The 21,865-nt window shown below is 42.5% G+C and overlaps 2 protein-coding genes across 4 annotated transcripts in view; one reads left to right on the forward strand and one right to left on the reverse strand.

Annotated features, from left to right (window-relative positions):
* Positions 1-21,865, reverse strand: part of azin2 (antizyme inhibitor 2) — a 42,438-nt gene that overhangs the window by 18,281 nt on the left and 2,292 nt on the right. The window lies entirely within an intron of this gene.
* Positions 1,954-15,391, forward strand: ak2 (adenylate kinase 2). Of its 3 annotated transcripts, none has more exons than XR_010000784.1 (7): positions 1,954-2,148; positions 6,066-6,191; positions 7,555-7,665; positions 8,422-8,516; positions 9,345-9,417; positions 11,521-11,807; positions 14,636-15,391. XR_010000784.1 is itself a non-coding variant. In XM_062962652.1 (7 exons), exons 1-7 carry the CDS (start codon positions 2,026-2,028, stop codon positions 14,641-14,643), a joined length of 732 nt encoding a protein of 243 aa, XP_062818722.1. In that variant the 5' UTR covers positions 1,958-2,025; the 3' UTR covers positions 14,644-15,391. The 3 variants fall into 3 exon arrangements, 2 of the variants coding, with proteins under 2 accessions (XP_062818721.1, XP_062818722.1); XM_062962652.1 differs by having other exon boundaries at positions 1,958-2,148; positions 11,521-11,716; XM_062962651.1 differs by lacking the exon at positions 14,636-15,391 and having other exon boundaries at positions 11,521-11,912.

Consider the following 21,865-nt stretch of genomic DNA (forward strand, 5'->3'; position numbering starts at 1 on the left):
GACAGCTAAAGCCCTGTAAGAGATGGGAATTTTCTTTACAGACTTTTTTCTTTACACAGAGACAATTCTTAGAGACTAGAGACTTGATTGGACAAAGAGACTTTCTTCAAATTAACTGAACATTATTCCTTTGATCAAGGAAGAGGAAACACATCCCCAGTTTGACTTTATGCCAAAGACTGAAAAGACCTGAAAGTTGGACATGTATGTGAATGGCCACCTCTGGCCATAGCAACAAATCCATCATCGGAAGAAGCCAAATGACTGGGCTAGATCAGAATTCTACTGTGGACTATGTCCTTTCTAAAACCTGATTAATATTTTTAATCCTCATGTGTTGTTTACCTCTGGTGATGAAACTATGTACAAATGCTATTCTGCGCTCATTTTCCACTGAAAAGATAGCTTGGCTGCAAGCTAGAAGGGATTGGAGGGACCCATAAGTCTGCTCATTTAGTTTGCTTCAGCTTTTGTATACACGCTTCGCAAAAAATAATAATGGGGGAATAAGGCAGGAATGAAGGGGTAGGAGGAAATGGCCATATAAGGAGGTACGAGCAGGCCAGGAACACAGCCGATGGGTTAACACATGGTTTCCCTGAAATCATGTGTTTTGAGAGAAACGAAAGTAATGAAATGTAATACTGCACCACAAATATGCACCAATGGTTTGATATGTGGGCGGTCGTAAACTGAACCCACTGAATTGTATAAATAGACACTCGACCCTGCCTGCGGGGTTCTCCCTTTTCAGCATCTAGTTGTGCGTGGGATGAACCTCTGCAGCTGCAGGAAACTTTTAGTAAACTGCTTTCTTTGGAAAAAACCTCCAGTTGTCTGTCTCCTACTTCCACTGCGTCCGCACAGACACACAAGCCGAGAAGAGGGGAAGTCTGGTTTCCGCTACAGTATCATGCATTGGTCCCTGTTGAAATTCATTTTGTTAATTTTGGCCTATCTCTCTTAATATACAGAAAGCAAAGGTATCACTATCTCACCCATCCATGTGGACACATTTGGAATTTTCCAGATAAAAGGGCATCAGCCTAATGCTCCCCCAGTCATTCTTGCCTGCATCAACACTGTGACTGAATATACAGTAGAGTCTCACTTATCCAAGCCTCTGGATTATCCAAGCCATTTTTGTAGTCAATGTTTTCAATATATCGTGATTTTTGGTGCTAAATTCGTAAATACAGTAATTAAAACATAACATTACTGCGTATTGAACTACTTTTTCTGTCAAATTTGTTGTATAACATGATGTTTTGGTGCTTAATTTGTAAAATCATAACCTAATTTGATGTTTAATAGGCTTTTCCTTAATCCCTCCTTATTATCCAAGATATTCACTTATCCAAGCTTCTGCCGGCCCATTTAGCTTGGATAAGTGAGACTCTACTGTACTGTATTTACGAATTTAGCACCAAAATATCAGAACCTTGGATAAGTGAGACTCTACTGTATCTTGGATTGGTCCCTGTTGAAATTCATTTTGTTAATTTTGGCCTATCTCTCTTAATATACAGAAAGCAAAGCTGTCACTATCTCACCCATCCATGTGGACACATTTGGAATTTTCCAGATAAAGGGGCATCAACCTAATGCGCCCCCAGTCATTCTTGCCTGCATCAACACTGTGACTGAATATAGTTCGGCCACCACTGGCCATGGCCCAGCTTTCTCTGCCAGAGAAGGCTAAAGTAAAACTACACCTCACATCATTCCATAGCATTGAGCCATGGAAGTTCAAGTGGTGTCTGAATTCACCCTATTAAACTACAACCATGTCTTGTATGTGCCTGTCTCTTTAAGGCTCCTCTTCTCCAAGGTGCTTCCCACTGGTTTCCTTCCGCCCCGCCTTCTAACCTCGCGCCTGCCAATCGGAGCCCTTTCTCGCGGCGATTGGCTAAACCGCACTTCCACCCGAGGCAGCTCGAGCCAATCGGGGGGCTCAAAGAAGGTGAAGGGCGGGCCGACCGGGTCAGGAGGCGAAGGAGCCTCTGTAAGGCCTAGTTTTCGGTCATGGCGCCCAGCGCGGAAGGAGGCAAAGGCTGCGGCGAGAAGGAAGGCGCGCTAGGCCGCGGCGTCCGGAAGGGCATCCGCGCTGTCCTCCTGGGCCCCCCAGGCGCAGGGAAAGGCACTCAGGTGAGGCCTGATATACAGTATCAACTTATTGTATATATCAGGCATAGGCAAACTTCGGCCCTCCGGGTGTTTTGGACTTCAATTCCCACAATTCCTGGCCTCAGGCCCCTTCCTTTTCCCCCTCAGCCGCTAAGCGGCTGAGGGGGAAAAGGAAGGGGCCTGAGGCCAGGAATTGTGGGAATTGAAGTCCAAAACACCTGGAGGGCCGAAGCTTGCCCATGCCTGATATATATACTCACACATATTTAAATCCCTCTATCTATATATATAAAAGAGTGATGGCATCAGGGCAGCGGACAAAACTACAGGCCCCCCAACCTCGAAATTTGACAGCACAACCCATCATCCACGGCTTTAGGTTGATACAAAAGAAAAGAAAAGAAAAATAAAGTCCTAATTAGAGGGAAAGGAATACAGTAGAGTCTCACTTATCCAACACTCGCTTATCCAACGTTCTGGATTATCCAACGCATTTTTGTAGTCAATGTTTTTAATATATCGTGATATTTTGGTGCTAAATTTGTAAATACAGTAATTACAACATAACATTACTGCGTATTGAACTACTTTTTCTGTCAAATTTGTTGTATAACATGATGTTTTGGTGCTGAATTTGTAAAATCATAACCTAATTTGGAGTTTAATAGGCTTCTCCTTAATCTCTCCTTATTATCCAACATATTCGCTTATCCAACGTTCTGCCGGCCAGTTTATGTTGGATAAGCGAGACTTGACTGTAATTGTTTTTATCCAATTGCTGCCAGTTAGAGGGCTAAGCTCCACCCACTTGGTCTCCTAGCAACCTACTCAGTCCAGGGGACAGGCACAGTTAGGCCTCAGGCCTCTTCCACACTGCCTATAAAATACAGATTATCTGATTTTAACTGGATTATATGGCAATGTAGACTCAAGGCCCTTCCACACAGCTATATTACCCATTTAGAATCTTATTTTATCTGCTTTGAACTGGATTATCTTGACTCCACACTGCCAGATAATTCACTTCAGTGTGCATTTTATACAGCTGTGTAAAGGGGCAGTTCTGGGCAGATAATATAAGATTACAAATATACAGTAGAGTCTCACTAATCCAACATAAACAGTGTCCTCTATCCTCACCACTTTCACAGTACACAAACAACCAAATGCATACTAAACATAAAGACAACCATACAACAGACATTCAATACCACCACTACCTCAACAAGTTCTCACCAACACCACCAGACAACACCACAGCAACGCATGGCCGGGCACAGCTAGTGTGTGTATATATCAGTAGTTCCCAACCTTTTTTTCTCTTAACAACTGGTAAACTGGGGTTTCTGGGAGTTGAAGTCCAAAACACCTGGAGGGGCAAAGTTTGCCCATGCCTGCTTGTAGAATTAATGCACTTTGACATCACTTTCACTTCTGTAGCTCCCTTAGAAAATCTAGAAAGCCATTAACATGTTTTTTCCATTGTGGTTGTTAAGACTTTTGTGGGAAATGACCATGTAGAAGAATACAATTAGTTATAAAGAAATAAAGAGACCATAGAAAATAATATGACTTGTGTTTGGTTAGTGGTGTTTGTTTTGTTGTACAGTAGAGTCTCACTTATCTAAGACTCGCTTATCCAAGGTTCTGGATTATCCAAGGCATTTTTGGGGTCAATGTTTTCAATATATCGTGATATTTTGGTGCTAAATTCGTAAATACAGTAATTACAACATAACATTACTGCGTATTGAACTACTTTTTCTGTCAAATTTGTTGTATAACATGAAGTTTTGGTGCTTAATTTGTAAAATCATAACCTAATGTAATATTTAATAGGCTTTTCCTTAATCCCTCCTTATTATCCAAGATATTCGCTTATCCAAGCTTCTGCCGGCCCCATTTAGCTTGGATAAGTGAGACTCTACTGTAATATGGCTTGGGTATGGTTAGTGGTGTTCGTTTTGTTGTACAGTAGAGTCTCACTTATGCAAGACTCGCTTATCCAAGGTTTTGGCTTATCCAAGGCATTTTTGTAGTCAATGTTTTCAATATATCGTGATATTTTGGTGCTAAATTCATAAATACAGTAATTACAACATAACATTACTGCGTATTGAACTGTCAAATTTGTTGTATAACATGTTTTGGTGCTTAATTTGTAAAATCATAACCTAATTTGATGTTTAATAGGCTTTTCCTTAATCCCTCCTTATTATCCAAGATATTCGCTTATCCAAGGTTCTGTCGGCCTATTTAGCTTGGATAAGTGAGACTCTATTGTATGTTCAGACAATTTCACCTCACTTTCTGCCCCTGGGAGAATTGGATTTTGAAAAAAATTGGCTTGTTGTGGAAACACGGGAAAAAAGCTTCAATAGAGACACCTGTTCCCCATGATGATAATAAATCTTTCAGGAGTGGATTTCCCTTTCGAGTGATAGGTTTCTCGCACTTCCTGTGGTCTCAGACCCGTTCTTCACTAGGAGTCATTTGTGAGTCGGATGGTTGTAACTTGGGGATTGCCTGTGGTAGATAGATTTTAAATAGGGACCGTTCATATGCTCAAATTATATGTTTTAATTGCTGAAAGGTAGATAAAGAGGATCATGGATTTCAGGATGAGGGATCTGCAATCTCTACTCTTTGCTTGGTTGAAATTGTCATTGTTTTCCAAAAGCAGAATGGGCCTGTGCAGCTTAATTGTTCTTTGGCTGCAATTGCTGCAGTGTCTGTAACCAATTGCAGTTATTGTATTTATTAAGGTATTAGCTATCCTGCCCTATTGATACAAAATCCCAAACAGATGAGGTGATGTAAACAATTAGACAACTCCCAAGTTAGAACCAATAAACAATGAGATAGAAACACAGTAGATAATTCAAACATGGTAAAGCAACGTTTAAAAGGTTACAAGAGTTTTAAAACATGTTTGGTCTTGAAAGTGAATTAGACTCCCAAAAGTTTTAATTAAAAGGCACATCTTGACCTGGTGCTGAAAAGAAACGAATGTTGGCGCCAGTCAGGCCCGCAAAGGAGAACATACACACAGACACACTTATATCTCCATGCTGACTCTCTTCTGTGTTCTAAAGCAATCACATTTCAAAAGCAAGGAACTTGCTTGTGGGATTATGTTGGGTGGGGTGCTTTTGTCTGTTTGAAAAAACTCCTGTTGAGTGTTATTTTTAATACTTATTTTCTCGTGAAACCGGTTCCTTTCTGCTTATCCGTATGTAAAATCTGTTAGCGTCTGAATGGCTAAATTCCAGGTGGTGTGCCAAGAGCAAAAGTGGGTTGCCAGATTGAAGAAATGGGCGCAAATCTCAGTCACTCATACTGAAAGGCCAAAGTGAGTTTGAGGAGCAGGGAGCCTCTGCACTTAGAGGAATTGTAACACCCAAAACGTCTCAAGGCTAACTAGTATATATTTTTCACTTGTGTGGTTCAGACATTGGCACCAGTCATTCATTCTCTTTTTATTTATTTATTTATTTATTTATATTATTTATATCATTTATATACAGCTTTTCTCACCCCTGGGGGGACTCAGAGCAGTTCACTGCCTCATATTCAATGCCTCACATAATATATAAAATACATGACATATCTAAAATAGCATCTAATAATAGATTAAAACCATAAAACCGTAAGGTGGATGTGCAATTCAGACCATCATGGTCTGGCTGCTTTGAGCTCACTGCGGAAGAACAAGGTGGGTGCATCCATTTCTCCATGTGATCAAGCTGAGTCCACCTGCCTCTGCATGGTCTGAATGGTCTCTCCCTACTTCTGTTCCCCCATTGCCAAGCTAAAACTCTGCAGAATGCTTCTACCAATGCTGGGTGAAATGTACCCAAAGGAAAGACAATTTTGCCCCATAGACTGATTCCTAGTCTGGTGGCTCAGTTACTGCATTCTTTTCCTTCTCATTTCAGGCTCCTCGGCTTGCTGAAACCTATTGCGTGTGCCACTTGGCAACAGGGGACATGCTGAGGGCCATGGTGGCCACTGGATCAGAGCTTGGAAAACGGCTGAAAGCAACAATGGATGCTGGGAAGTTGGTGGGTACCAAGCAGTTGCTACCTTGAACCTTTCACATTTCTAGAGATAGATGGATATACAGATAATAAAAATATTTATATCTGGTTCAATTTCACAGGATGCCAGAGTGTATTAGAGAAAACATTAACATGATTTGGTCAAATATATTGATTCTCATCTAATTATCTTGGGATTGACTAAAATTAGATTCACTTAATTTAAAACCACAAAAGGAAACTAATTTAAACAAAGTATAGAAGCCATGCTAAACAATTGGATAAGTGAAAACAAAACAATTTAAAGTTTATCTTAACTTTGCTGTAAGTGGAAAACCAATTTCAAGGGACTCAACAACAGAACGCCCTCCATCAGACAAACAAAATCAATGTTAACACTTACAAAATAATTAAAATGTGCACCAAAGGCTTGAATAACAAGCCATGCTTTTTTAAATAATGACCGGGGGAACACTTCCTGATCAGTATATAAAACATTTCACAAGATACAAGCAATGCTGTTATTTAAAGAAGCTAGTAGTATCTATGTATATATCGTCCCACCAAGGAATGCTGGGAGTTAGTTTCAAAATGTATTGGGCTTACTGGAGTCAGAAACCCCTTTTTCATTGCAGTAGGAATTGTCCTGAATTGTCTCTTGTGATATATAGGCCCCTTCTACACTGCCATATAAAATCCAGATTATCTGCTTTGAACTGGATTATATGGCAGTGTAGACTCATATAATCCAGTTCAAAGCAGATAATGTGGATCTGCTTTGATAATCTGAATTATATGGCAGTGTAGAAGTGTTTATCGTCTGCTTCGGGGCCAGATTTATGGTCTTTTAAAAGGCCTCCTTTTTTTCACCTGCATTTCATTGTGTTCCACTGACAGCTTGCAAACAAGGCTTTGTTCAGAGTTTTATGGATTGCTTATCTGCAGCCTTTGCTCCCAGCTTTCATGGCAATATCAGTGTGAGAGGAGAGGCAGGAGTGTTGTGGAGCTGGCTGGTTATTCTAGATAATGTCACTGTTCTGCCTGAGCCCATAATCTATTCTGCCTGGCCACCTGCCTCTGCCTTCGGATAGGTTATAATAGTAGGTTTTTCAATCATGAGGAAGTACAATGCCATTTTTGTAGTAAATTGTTCCCATTTGGAATTGAACTGACAGTGATAATTATCTTGGTTCTGAATATTAGAAACCTAAAAAATGTAAACAAGGCCAACAATGCTTTTATCCCAAGCTCAAAGCAGCTATCAAATCCTACACAAAGCACATTAACAATGTGTGCCACTGAGGCCATCCCCATTTGATATCAGTTCAGATTATCTTGCCACTGTGGGGCACTGTAACCAAGATTTGCTTTCCCTGTCTTTTATAAGGTGAGTGACGAAATGGTGGTGGAGCTGATTGAGAACAACCTGGAGACCCCTCCCTGCAAGAACGGCTTCCTTCTGGATGGGTTCCCCCGCACTGTCCGCCAAGCGGAGATGGTAAACAGTTTCAGAGGGGCCTTTAGATCTGCTTAGGGCTTCAAGGATAGACAGATACAACCAGACATTCTGAGACCACCCAGAAATAGCTCTCCCCTCAAACAAAACCAGAAGACCACTCCTCATTTTGAAAAGCTAGCATTCTTTGATATTGGACTGTTAAGAGTAGGTAGGTTCTGACTATTTAAATACTGAATCACTGCTTATGGAGGCTTTCAGGAGATTTAATTCACTTCAGTAGAGGGATCGCTGGGAGTTGTGGACAGGTCATTACCCACAAAACTGGGGGCCACACCGGTTTTGATTTAGCTTGATTTTCATTACTTCCCATTTCTGACCATTTTTCATCAGGTTGATAAAGCTTTGTTTTGGGCTGATTTTGAACACAAATAAAAACCAGACATTGGTTTGAATCTTCCCCAGTAGTTTCACTTGAAAAAATAATTACAAATGCAAACAGTGGGTCTTGACTGCTGATGCCCCCCCCCCCCCAAAGTACTTTGTCCATCCCATCATGCTCAGAAGATGGGAAATATTGTTACTTAAGAACAAACAAACAGAGGAATAGCTTTGCGAAGTAGTGGTAGTGTAACCACTATGAAAGCAGCATTGTGGATAATCTCCTGCTGGACTCCTGTCACCAGGCTTTGCTTGAGTCTTTTGCTCCAAGGAAGAGCTGCTGGACAAAGGGGGAATTCTCTCAATGAGGTGTTTGAAAGTATTTTTCCCTTCCTGTTTTCCATTGATCTCCTGCAGCTGGATGAACTCATGGAAAAAAGAAAAGAGAAGCTAGAATCTGTTATTGAATTCAGTGTCCCGGACTCCTTGCTGATCCGAAGAATTACTGGAAGGTAATCAAAATTTTTCCATTTGGGAAAGTCTTTAGTGGCATTTTCTTTATAACAGGTGACATCCTGCAGGAATGGAGATCACACAACCTTCTGGATGTTTCTGGATTGTACTTCCCAGTATCCTTTGCCACTGGTCACACTGTCTAGATCAGTGGTGGAAAACCTATGGCACGTGTGCCAGAGAGGGCACTCAGGACCTTCTCTGTGGGCATGCATGCCGTCACCAGCACAGACCTAGCTGTTCCCAAAAGAGGGCAGCACTTGATTGTTGCTGGCCATTCCCCCTTCATGGTCTGGCTCCTTAGGAAATGTAGTTCTCAGTGCCTCCCTCCCCTTCGGGATGCTTTGACACTCGGCTGGCTTTCGAAACAAGCAAAAGCAGAACTGGGAGGCGTCAGGGGTTGAAACTTTGAGGGCTTTCGTATCCCTTTCTTTAGAAGTGCATCTACACTATAGAATTAATGCAGTTTGATACCACTTTAACTACTCTGGAATCCTGGGTGAGGAACTCTGAGGTTTTAGGTTGCTGTTTGGGCATTCAGTCTCTAAAAATGTTCACCATCACAGGTCTAGATCTCTCTAGTCCAGCATCCTTTGGAGGACCCTACAGGTAGTCATCGTATTAATTATAAAACTTTAATTCTTCTTGACCAGTCCATAGAACTGGGAGGGGATGTCAATAACATGTGCTATGAACATTTAAATACTGTTCCCATCCATCGTAAATCATGGCTGAGGTGCTTCTTGGTCATCTCACTTCTGAATGAAAGTGGCTGTATCTTGTTAGTCTAAAAATGACCTCTGCTGACTCTTGTTAGTCTTTTCTAGGCTGATCCACCCAGCAAGTGGCCGTTCATACCACGAGGAGTTCAACCCTCCAAAGGTTGCCATGAAAGATGATGTAAGTGATCTTCCTGTATTGAACTCTGGCTCTTTATGGCTCTATTCAAATTGTCCTTGACTGCTCTCATATTGGAGAACCCATGGCCCTACTGTTCCCATCAGCCTCAGTAGGCAAAATCAATGGACAGAACAATGGGAGATGAAGTTCAGCAACATCTGCAGAGCCACAAGTTTCCTGAGTGAACTTGGAGATAAAAATAATATGTGAAAAGCATAGAAACCATGATTTTAGAGGATCAATTAACTGTGACAAGAAGAATTCTGAGCCGACAATAATCTTTGCAATTCTGGATTTCAAAAACTTGTGCAGAACTATTATGTATATATTTTGGGTAGATTTTGGATGTCTTTCTTTAAGTGGGGAGGAAGTTTCTGCAATTACTACTTACTCCACGGAGATATTTAGTGAAGAATTCTGTCCCTTGGTGTACTCACTCTTAAGCAGGGGTCCTCAAACTTTTAAAGCAGAGGGCCGGTCCACAATCCTTCAGACTCTTGAGGGGCCAAATTATCATTTGAAAAAAAAATTAACAAATTCCTATGAACACTGCACATGTCTTATTTGTAATGCAAAACAACAACAACAATGAAAGAACAATACAATATTTAAAAATGAAAACAATTTTAACCAACATAAACCTATCAGGATTTCAATGGGAAGTGTGGGCCTGCTTCTGACCAATGAGATAGTCAAGTTAATTAGGATTGTTGTTGTTGTGTGCCTTTAAGTCATTTCAGACTTTGGGCGAGCCTAAGTCTAAAATTATTTATTTATTCATTTACTACATTTATTTACTACATTTATATCCCACCCTTCTCACCCTGAAGGGGACTCAGAGCAGCTGTACGTACATACAATATATTATATTATTAGCATAGCACAATATTAGCATTATATATTACTATATTGTACTATACCACTATACTGTAATATATCTATATATATAAAAGAGTGATGGCACAGGGCAGCGGACAAAGCAACCAAACTACAGGCCCCCCAACCTCGAAATTTGACAACACAACCCATCATTCACGGCTCTAGGTTGATACAACAAAAAGAAAAGAAAAATAAAGTCCTAATTACAGGGAGAGGAATAATAGTTTTTTATCCAATTGCTGCCAGTTTGAAGGCTAAGCTCCGCCCACTTAGTCTCCTAGCATCCCACTCAGCCCAGGGGACAGGCAGAGTTAGGCCTCACTTAGGCCTCTTCCACAGATTATCTAATTTGCACTGGATTATATGGCAGTGTAGACTCAAGACCCTTCCACATCTATATAACCCATTTAGAATCTTATATTATCTGCTTTGAACTGGATTATCTTGACTCCACACTGCCATATAATCCACTTCAGTGTGCATACTAAACATAAAGACAACCATACAACAGACATTCAATACCACCACTACCTCAACAATTTCTCACCAACACCACCAGACAACGCCACAGCAATGCGTGGCCGGGCACAGCTAGTGTAATATATAACATATAATTAATATTATTATATGGTATTATTATTAGTATTATATTGTATAACATGGTAATATTATTATCAATATAATATGTCTATAAAAAGGTAAAGGTTTCCCCTGACGTTAAGTCCAGTCGTGACCGACAGTGGGGGTTGGTGCTCGTCTCCATTTCTAAGCCGAAGAGCCTGTGTTGTCCATAGACACCTCCAAGGTCATGTGGCCGGCATGACTGCATGGAGCGCTGTTACCTTCCCGCTGGAGTAGTACCTATTGATCTACTCACATTTGCATGTTTTCGAGCTGCTAGGTTGGCAGGAGCTGGGGCTAACAGCGGGCGCTCACTCCGCTCCTGGGATTTGAACCTGGGACCTTTTGGTCCACAAGTTCAGCAGCTCAGCGCCTTAACACACTGTGCCACCAGTGTGTTAAATATATTATATTATTAATACGTTATATTATTAAAACTGATATAAAAATATTATATTATAAAACTGAGGGCGGGGGCCAGGTAAATGACATTGAAGGGCCGCATCCGGCCCCCGGGCCTTAGTTTGGGGATCCCTGCTCTTAAGTGATAACTTGTACCTTCCCATAGCCATCTTTTCACAGTTGTATCTTCCTTTTTTTCAGGTGACCGGGGAGCCCTTGATCCGCCGTTCAGATGACAACGAAGCCGCCTTGAAAAATCGCCTGAAGTCATATCACACCCAGACAACGCCCCTGATTGGCTACTACTCCCGGCGTGGAATCCACACAGCCATCGATGCTTCCCAGTCCCCGGACGTGGTTTTCGCCAGCATCCTGGCCGCGTTCTCGAAAGCAACATGTAAAGACCTCGTCATGTTCATTTAGGACTCTTCTCCTGTCTGGTCCGTCCTTCCTTCCTTCTTTCCTGTCTTCTGGGATCAGAGAGAGAGGTAAAGAGACAGAGAGAGAGATTGGGAGGGCATTAGGAGCAGAGCTCAGATCAGCCAGGGAGGAAGGGCTGTTCAAACTTTCCATTAAACCAGAATGTGACTCTTTCTGATTCGTATGTATATATATTTTTCCACGTATGGGAATGTTCTTGGCCTGTGCCTGCAGCTGGCCAGCAGGTGGTGCAGCAGACTTAGGCTTGGTTCTTCTGAGTTTGAGAAGAGGATTACAAAATCGAAAGCGTTTTGCTTCTGCTGATAATTTGAAAGACGTGGTTATAATCGGAAAAAAACCCCACTGGTGCTGTTTGTGTGGTTCCACCTACGTGACTGTCGTCCTGGCGCACAATGCTCTTTAAAGGCCATGTAGGGAAAAGGTGTTTGGCTGGCAGCCTCCCTCCCTGAGTCCCTGGCTCTTCTGTTGCAACAGGCAATCAGGTGCTATGTCAGCAAAGAGAGCATGTACAAAAGCACAGCTGTCCGAAAGGAAAGGCACCTAAATGGCTTTATGGACATCCTGTTTTGATTGAGCCAGGACACAGTTCCTTACTGGAGGATTCTCTGTTTATAACACCATAGTAGCCCGATGTGAACTGCCTAGGCCCTGGCAGCCAGCACAGAATAGACAGTCTTCTCTTTGGGCAGCTCTGCGCCCCCCCCCCCCCCAAACCATCAAATTAGTGGGGCAGTGAATCCATTCCAGCTTTTAGCACATAATAAAAGCTATCCTTTTTCCTAATTAAGGCAAATGTCTTTAAAGTTCAGACTAAGCCTGGTGAGAACCAACTTTCAATCCTTCTAAGAGGAAAAAGGTTGCAGGAATTGGGGAATACCAGAGTAGTTGCCCTATGTCCTTTTTGCATCCCTGGGAATTCTGCTGCCAAAATTTCCAACAATCCAATGGGAACCTGATACTACCATGAGCTCTTGATCCTGGTGCACTTCCAAACCCAACTCCCTGAGACGCACTTGAATTGATTTAAACCAAACTGTGCCTTTGGTGTTATAATATGCGCCTGTTCGTGGCTACTATCGAAGAGGCTTGCCACCATGACGCAGCTTTCCACAAATATAAGTTAACGCTGCCGAGTTAATACTGTGCTTTGTGGACATGATTCAGGCACAAATTCTCCCAGCCACGGATGGGTCTGCGCCAGGGTTGCTGCTCCCAAATGTTTAGCCGACTTGATAGTTTAGAGATAGAAAGCACAGGATGTCCTTGGCAGAGGGAGGACAGGGAGGGACCGTGCTATCTGTCCGTTGACCTGTGTCCTTGCCTCTTCCGTGTCTTCCTTCCTCTTCTCTTTCATTCTTTAAATACCCCTTTTTTTTTGCGTCTGGATGATTTTTCTGAAAGAACCATGCTCTTCATTTGAGGGAGGCTTAAATAGGCTGGGAATGGATCATGCTGGGCAAGAGCACTTAGCTTATGACGTGGTCTGGAGAGATGATAGAGTATGTTCCCTTTTAGCAACAAAACAAGTGTGTCCTTGAAGTTGAGAGTGCTGGCTGGCTTGAAATGACGGCTGTGTCTTGCAGTATAGAAACAGCAATTTGTATCTCTCTCACACACACTTCCCATCCCAAAATTTTGCAGAGAAATGTGCTGAAGAAAGTGTATGTTTTGCAGGAAAAATAGTCTGTTTTTTTGGTTCAAATGCACTTCTCTTTTCTGTGCAGAAGACACTTTTTGTCTGAGCAGAAGACAGGATTATTCTATGCACAATCATTCCTTTGCAAAGCTTTGAGATAGGTAGCAAGATACAAGTATTGGGAGTGGCTGTGAGCTACCCTTTTTCCTTTGCAACCGACCTGCCCTGCTCGTTCGTGCGTTAATCTCTCCTGAGGAATCCTGACAGAGAATTCTGCGGTGCTTCTGGGGATTTAGTGCCTCCAAAGGAGATGAGACATGACGAGTATTTCTTTTGTCGTCATCTCTGAGACATAGCCGCCTTGTTAGCTAGGATTAGGGGCTCTCCCGTGAGCATAAGCTGCTTTGGGAATCTTTGGCAGTCTGGCTAAAGAAGGCCTCTGAGAGGGCGGGAGGCTGGTAGTTTCCTAGCAAACTCTGGGGAAATGGCCGTTCAACAAAAAACACGAGAACCACCCTGTTGGGTGAAGCCAAAGACTGCTTATCTGAGCTATAGCGAGTTCCTCCCTTCATTAGGCATCATTCCTGTTGCTCTCATTTAGCATTTTATATTGGAAAAGTGGGTTCTATGTGGCCCCTGGGGTTATTTTTGCGGCCTTTGACCTCTGCATCACATACTTATACAGCTATGATTGCCCTTTAACTACCATGGTTCCATCCTATGAAACCCTGGGATTTGCCATTTAAGGAAGTGTACCAAGAAGATTCAGGCCCCTTCTACACTGCCATATAATTCACATTATCTGCTGTGAACTGGATTATACGAATGTACACATGCAGATCAAAGCAGATAATCTGGATTTTATATGGCAGTGTAGATGGGGCCTCAGCTACAGAGCTCTAGTGCCTCAAACATCTCAGGATGCTATAGGAAGTTATGATGGCAGTTAAAGTGGAATCACCCTGCTGTAATTTTGTAGCATGAAAGATCCTTTAGTTGTTCAACAACTGAAGAAAACCTCTGCCCCCTCCTCCCCTCCTTCATACATTTTGGTAGTCTTTGTGACCCTCCCTGGGCAGAAAAGTGGCTCCTATGCTTGCTCACCCCTGCTTTAAATAAAGAACTGCAGCTTTTCCCTTTTGCTCCTCAACCTTTGTGTGCTCTTTCTTATTTATCTGCCATAAGCCATTTTGAGATTTTAAGGATCGTTTTCCCTTTTCATATTTGTCTCTATTTCAGCTGCATGAATCCAGGAGGTGGACGGGACAGGACTCCATGGAGCACCGCAGGGTCATCGCCCCTCATCCACACCTTCACCCTATTTTCAGGGGTGAAATTGGGGGGGGGGGAAGGAAGGTGTAGTATGGAGGGTATCTTACCAAAAGAATGTATTTAGGAAGAAAAAGAATTGCAGTGTCAAAACAGATTGGAGGACTGGTTGTCATCACTTTGACATCGGAAAATTATTTGTGTTGCAAAGAATGAATTGTCTGTAATGAGAGATCAGACCAGAGGGGAGCATGCAATTCTCAGCAGTCCAGAGTAAGGAATGCTGAGAGTTACAACTGAACATGTGGAGAACTGTGTGTCTTCCACTTTTGTCTTAAGCAATATGGCTTCTACCTCCCACATGTTTGTGAGGCCTAAATGTGCCCCTAACTTTTAATCAGGATTTCAGAGTTTGGAAATGTGCCTTTTTGGGGGCCACAGGTCCCACAAAATGCCCAATGAACAAACAGCTTTAGGGCCCTTCATCTCCCAATTCTGCTATGAGGGAGATACTGTCATACGAGGGAATTCTTCATGTTTTTCCCCCCTTCAGAAGGCTATTAGCCTTTTCCTTTTGGAGGTGGTCCAGTTTCAGGCCAGTTTTCCCTTCAGAGACAAAACCTAAGTATCTTTCTTCCCCCGAAATCACACCTTGCTTCCAACCTGTTCACTTGCCTCCTTTAAAGAGACCGCCTCTTGCTTCAATAAAAGTGGCTGAACATTTTGTATCTGGCTTTCTACATTTGTGTTTGGGGGAGGGGGGTGGCTGCAAGGAAAGGAGAGTTTTGTGGCAATAGCAAAGTCAGTCTCTGGAGTTTTAGCATGAATGTGAGGTTTTTTTTAAAACCAGAAGCCATTTAGAGGCTCAGGGCTCTCATCCACCAAAAAGGTCTGTTTTTAACATGGACAGTTCCTCATTTTTCACTGGAATACAGCTGGGGGGATCTTTATGCCATTTTTCTCACTCTCCCAGCTGCTTTAATACAATGAAATAGACAAGTTACAGAGCAGAGAAGCTTATCAATTTGGACTTCTCTGGATTCTGTTCTGTTCCACCAAAAAGAGCAGTGCCCTCAGCCACCTATACAGATCCCTCCAGGAAAACAAATAAAAACCAGTTTCATATGGTTTCTGAAATAGCTGCTTGTCCTTCCCTCTTCTTTTGTACCTGCCTCCGGTTACCGCTTTTCCAAATGTAGCTTACTTCCCAATTTAGTGTTGGTGACCCAGCAAAAACTCCCTCTCCGCCTGCCTCAATGTGCAGTTTTGGAGAGCTGCAGATTGCCTCAACTGCCAGTTGAACACCCTTGGTCTATGCTCTGACCTTGTGGAAGATTTTTCCCCTCTGCAATTCCAGAATATCTGCTTTTGGGGAAAGGGAACTAGCGGAGAAACCAACGGACCACAGTGAGAGCCTAGTTCTCATTCTTGAAAGTTGTGATTGTTCTATGCCTGTGCCTTTGTTTCAATGCTAGTTCACTCCTGGCATGCACAGCAGGTAATACCCTGTCTCTTATTTATTCATAAGCAAGCCCAATGCTGTTCCATAAAGCTAAATCAAGGCTGTGTAAAATCAGAGGAAATGATTTACTGCTTTGGGAATTGTTAACTGGGGTTGGTCAAGGCTGGAGTTGGAATGGGTTGCTAGAGCTCAATGCTAGGAAAACTTGAAATCCTGTTTGTACTACAGTGCTATTGCTGTCCTTTTCAAGGTTGTGAGGGTAGGCAGGTGAAATCTAGTTACAAACTGCTTCTTCAATTCTTTACGTCCTGTATGACCTCCAGTCTTTCCTCCAGGCATTGCTGATGCAATTTGTATTCTGTGTCTTCAAGCTGACTCTTGAGTCTTGACTGACTCTAAACCAAGGATTTCTTCAAAGGTTAGCCCATGTCTTCCTCAGGCTGAGCAGGTGACTTGCCCAGTGAATGAGTGGTTGTTTGGGTTCAGGCCTCCCAGAGTCTTTGCCCAAACCAAGAAACATGTCAGCTGTCAAGGTTTTCAGAGGTTTGACATCGCCTGCCTTCAAAATTGATTGGGTCTTGCCCAAGGACGCTTTGTGGGTTTCCATGAATGAGTTGGGGATCTGAACCCTGTTTTCCTGCAGTTCCAGTCACAACACTTAAACCACTAACCAACAGTGTGTCTTCTTTGCCATTGCCTACCTTTGAGGCTGAGAGAGTATGACTTGCCCAAGGTCACTACATCTCTGACTGAACATGGAGCTCTATTATTCTGTTTTAAAGTAGACTGACTTCTGGTGAACCTGTTCTAGGTTTTCTTGGCCAGACTGTCTTCCTATGAGGCTGATCAGGGATTTGAACTCTGGTCTTCCCAAATCTTACACTTAAAATGCAACACTAGGTGTATATACTGGTGAAATGTTGTTGATGTAATGCTTTACTTCTCAGGGCCTGAACAAGCATTGCAGGGAGGAGATACTGTCTATCAAATAGCTGCGCCTAAACTGAGCTGATTTCCAGCCACTCTGACACTTAGGAGCCTGACTCCAGACATCGAAAGAGATTATTGACAGCAATTATAGCCAGTGCAGTTGCAGAGAAAGGTTGGTGTAAAGTTGTGGGTTGCACCTGAAATGACAGCAAGGGCGGGGAACATACTGCCTTCACTGATCTGTTCTCTCCACAGATGGGTTAGCTATGGATTAAAGAACTGATTGAAGCCTCTGCTTAACTGATTGTATTTAAATAGATTTGCATATTACCCTTGGCACCATATAGGACCCCCTTTCTCAGTGATTGATGGCATTAGGAAACTTGCAATTTAATCAGCAAATGCAATTTTCCTTATTAGCATATGTGTGTGTGCCTGCTTAAGCAGAATGCAGCCTTCTCGGTGTTTAACTGCAATGCCCATTCTTGCACAGACTTTTGAACTGGGGTGCCTAAAAACTGGGGACTGAACCTCTCCTTTCCTTGAAATAATCTTGCAGAACTCAACCTTGAAGACTCCTCTATGTGGTTGAATTTCCTGAAGAATTATCAGTCAGAAGCATATTAAATGATCAAGTCAAAACGAATATTAAAACAGTGATTGTTAAGCCCTCCCAGGAATCATGAAGACTGCCAGCAATCCCTCTTACCCAGTTACTTGGGAGTAAGCTCCACTGAATCTGTGGAGGACACAGTGGAGTCTTCACATTTAAGGACATTTCAAGGTTAATGGATGCGGAAATGATTTGCTCTCTTCTTGGGAATGTGCAAAGTTAATAACAGCTTGATTGCCAGGACTAAGCCCTCTATCCACAGTTTGAGGAGTGTTTCATAATTCTTTGCCACTGGCTCTGTTGACTGGGATTTGCAGTCTTCAGGGAAGCAGGGTGGCAGGTTAGGTTTTTTATACTCCAGATTGGCCAGAACTGACTGCTGGCTCTTAGCTGGGCAAGGGCTAGCAGCCCCACCCCCCCAATGCCTTTGCACAGATGGCAGCGAATGCCTCTTTAAGATGCATGCAAGGGCGGCTGCTGAGGTTCAAGGACCTGAAGATGGAATTCCCTCTTCTGTTGCTATAGCAACTGTTTCCATGGGAAACAGCAAAGCCCTGGCATAGCAGCAGCAGCATAGTGATGGAGAGGGTGCTGTTGGTGGGGAAGACCAGCTGCGGGGGTGGAGGACGTGAGAAAGCATGCAGCTTCAGGAGTGGGAGTTACATGGCCCTCAGGATACCTTTGGACTGTAAATCTCAGCAGCCCTCACCAGCTGGGATTTCCATTCCCACACTATCCAGGGTTCCCCCAATTTACTTATTCCATTCAAATGGGAGATCGTATTTGCTGATTAAATTACAAATTCACAGATGCCATAATCAGTCACACCGAAGGGGATCGATACGGAGCTTGGAATCATTTCATAAAGATGTTAAAAACAAGGCAGAAATTTTTAAATCTAATAGGAGAAGAAAAGTGACATCATTGGACTCAATGGCCAGAATTTTGTTTCAGATGTCAGTTAAGATGGTCTGGAGTGACAGCAATGCAGGCAGAGATCAATACTGCTACTTAAACCAAATTACATCTTAAAACTCATTTTGCATGTTCTTCCACATTAATAACTTTTGTCCTTTTCTTGCCTGTCAACATTATTTTGACTTAACTCTTGTATGGTTAACCACATGTGTCCCAGCGTTTACTTATGAAATACTGGAGGGTATGTGTTTCTGGGTTGAATGTCTATTGCTCAATGCATTTTACACACTTCACACTTCAAATCCAGGGATAGATAGGCTGGCCAATAAAATTCACAATAAAGGTATTACTCTTTTGTGGATTTTATTCTATTTTTCTCCAAACTGAAGGAAACTTAATATGAAGCCCATTTTACAGGCAGGGGGGAGCATGAGAGTTTGCTTTGCCCTTTGCACAATCTTTCAAAGGACAGCCCATGCATGGCTTCTCTGGAAATTTGTAACTACTGACATGCAAAACAAAGAATATTTTTCCCACAGCAATGTGAGACCAACATGTAAATACATGATTCTACAACTACTTGGAATATGGGAAGAGATGAGCAATTGATCAAGTCTGCTAAGAAGCACATTTTAGTGACCAAGATGTCACCTCTGCAATCTTTTCCAGGAAATAAACAAAACCCACAAAGGAGCTATATCTTTGCTGGCCAATGAAAATGATTATGATTTTGCCTTAGGGTGACCATAAGTTGGAAATGAATTGAAGGCACAAAGCTATAACAAAGGCACACCTATCACAGAGCTCTCTTGGAAAGATTTATTCAGAGGGTTTTGCTACTGCCTTCCTCTGAGGCTGAGAGATTGTTACTTGCTCCAAGGTTTCCATGGCTAAAAGGGATTTTTGTGTTGCTTGTTAAACATCTGGTAGTCTGAAATCCTGGTTGATTTTCAGTAAATCATCCAGAAATCTGCCACCCTCTGCCCAATTCTAGACAGAATGTTGCCAAATACTAGGCAAATTTCCATCTAAACGTTTCAAAGGGTTTCTAGTCCTTGCGAAGTCAAAGAATCTAGAAAAATATGGATTGAGATGTTGTAGAAGGGCCTCCATAAAAAGGCTGCCTCCCAAATGAAATTTTCCTTCAGTCCTCAAATTCCAACCATTGCAGTGACTTTAAACTTCAGCCGAGCTTTTAGAAATACACTTCTGACATTCCAAAAGGGGCAAGCAGAATGACCCAGGGAATTAGAACACTGCAGGGTTCTAGGTGTGAATGATTTTCAGTGTCTTACTCTCTACAATGCCAGAAATTTGGGGATCAAAGAAAGAGTTAAAAAATTCTTACGTGGGCCTGTAGCCTCTCTCCAATACTGCTGTAATGGGGTCTAAATTCCACATTACTTGCAATGCCTGCTTTGCAGACCTCTGTAAGAAATGACCAATGATTGTCTTTTTCCATTCTGTAACAGCAGGGAAGATGGGAGAGTCACGACTTTTGAATTTGGCAAGCAGCCAGCAGTTCTTTCCGATGCAACCTCTTGTATTGAACACAGCGGCCAAGTCTGTTGTTGGCCAAACCAGGCACTTGGACGTTAAAGCATGAATGCCATTTTATTTCCCAGCTGTGGCAGATTGACTTTGCCAGTTGGAAGCTTTTTTTTTTTCTTTTGGCAGAGGTGCCTTAAGAAGGTTGAGTTTTCCTCAGTGCAGAGGCCAATGCATAAGCTGTCCTTTTAAATACACATACAAATATGTAAGGATGGGGGAGATAAAAGTGTAATGCCTCTTTCTCCCTAGACTTCTTCCAGTTGCAAAAGGGGAACAGTTCCCCAGCAGAAACTCTCTCCCATTCCCAAAAGGCTCAGTCTTCATCTGGACAATGCTGATGTAGATCCAGGCATGTTCTAGTCTCTGGGGACATTTGCTCCGCACGTTCAAAGACATTGCTTTGTTCTCCATCATCTCAAAACAGGAGGCCTAGACCCAAAGGCTGACCAGGCAGAGAGGGAAATTCACTGCCCTGTCTCGTCTCTAGACGTCCCAGAAAAATTAACTGCTTAAACCAAATTTTAAATGTATTTTTGGACTACAGATCCCAGAATCTCCAGCCACTTTATCAACTGGTTTAAAAATGTCCCAGTTTCTTCCTCGCACTCTCCTCTTTCATCCATTCATACCTCTTTTGAAAATGCCATTTCTGATACTGATATATTGTGCATTCAAGATTTTCTGCGGCCAATGAAAACTGCAATTTAAATGTAAAGCCATCTTGAGTTTCCTTTGTGGAGAGAAAAAGTGCGGTATAAACAATAATAATAATACATCACACAGTCCTAGACACTTGGGAAGTGTTCGACTTATGATTTTGTGATATGAAATCCAGCATGTCTATCTTGTTTGCTGTGTCATACAATAAAATAATAATAATAATAATGGTCAGTGGTAAAGGATGATGGCACTTGACGTTGAAAAGTTTCCACAGCTGGAAAAGTCTGTGTTGGCTTCTAACCCACTCCGGATGCAAAAGAGTGATGTTGCACATTCTGACTTGCAGTTTTTGAGAGAAATGACTGCGACCTCATCTTGCCTGTTCCCCTGTGGCCATACACGCACACATTTTCATTGTTTCATTTTTGGCTGACTCTGGAGCAAAGATCCCACTGTTTCCCATAGCAACATGAAGGGTCTGATAGCAGTGCCTGCCTTTGCACAAAACTGGGAGGCTGATAAGAGCAAATAATTCTTGTTCAGGCAGGAAACTGCTTTGGTGTTTTGTGCCCAAGGGAGGAACAGGCAGAGCTTAAAAGTTACATTTCTAGAACAAGATGGGCAATCAAAGGCAGACATTTGTTACGCCCTGCTTTCCTGATCCTGACCAGAGAGATTTATGCTCTGATGTTCATGTTCCAAGATAGAAAAAACCCGCTTGCGAAGCAACACATGAACTAACTGTCCTCAAATCCAGGAGCAATTGTTGGTATTGTGTGCCTTCAGGTCTTTTTTAAATTATGGTGACCCTAAGGATAACTTATCATGGCTCCTTCTGATGCTGAGTGTGTGCCTTATCCAAGGCCACCCAGTGGGTTTCTATTATTGATTGGGAAATTACGGTAAACTCTGGTCTTTGGGTCATCTTTGCAATAAGGCACAGGCCAGCTGCCTCTCCTCACTTCTTGGTGTTATTTTCCATCAAGTCCATTTCAACTTATGAGACTTCTGGACAGCTAAAGCACTCCTGAAAGATGTCCCTCCAACCTCTCGCTAAAAGCCCTCC

This window comes from Anolis carolinensis, unplaced genomic scaffold (assembly GCF_035594765.1).
Source record: "Anolis carolinensis isolate JA03-04 unplaced genomic scaffold, rAnoCar3.1.pri scaffold_10, whole genome shotgun sequence".
NCBI lineage: Eukaryota > Metazoa > Chordata > Lepidosauria > Squamata > Dactyloidae > Anolis > Anolis carolinensis.

Excerpts from the sequence above, each read along its gene's own strand:
- ak2 (XM_062962651.1), top strand. The coding sequence starts at position 2,026 with ATGGCGCCCAGCGCGGAAGGAGGCAAAGGCTGCGGCGAGAAGGAAGGC. Across the intron at positions 7,666-8,421 it reads CTGTCCGCCAAGCGGAGATG|CTGGATGAACTCATGGAAAA; the intron begins GTAAACAGTTTC and ends GATCTCCTGCAG. Across the intron at positions 8,517-9,344 it reads ATCCGAAGAATTACTGGAAG|GCTGATCCACCCAGCAAGTG; the intron begins GTAATCAAAATT and ends AGTCTTTTCTAG.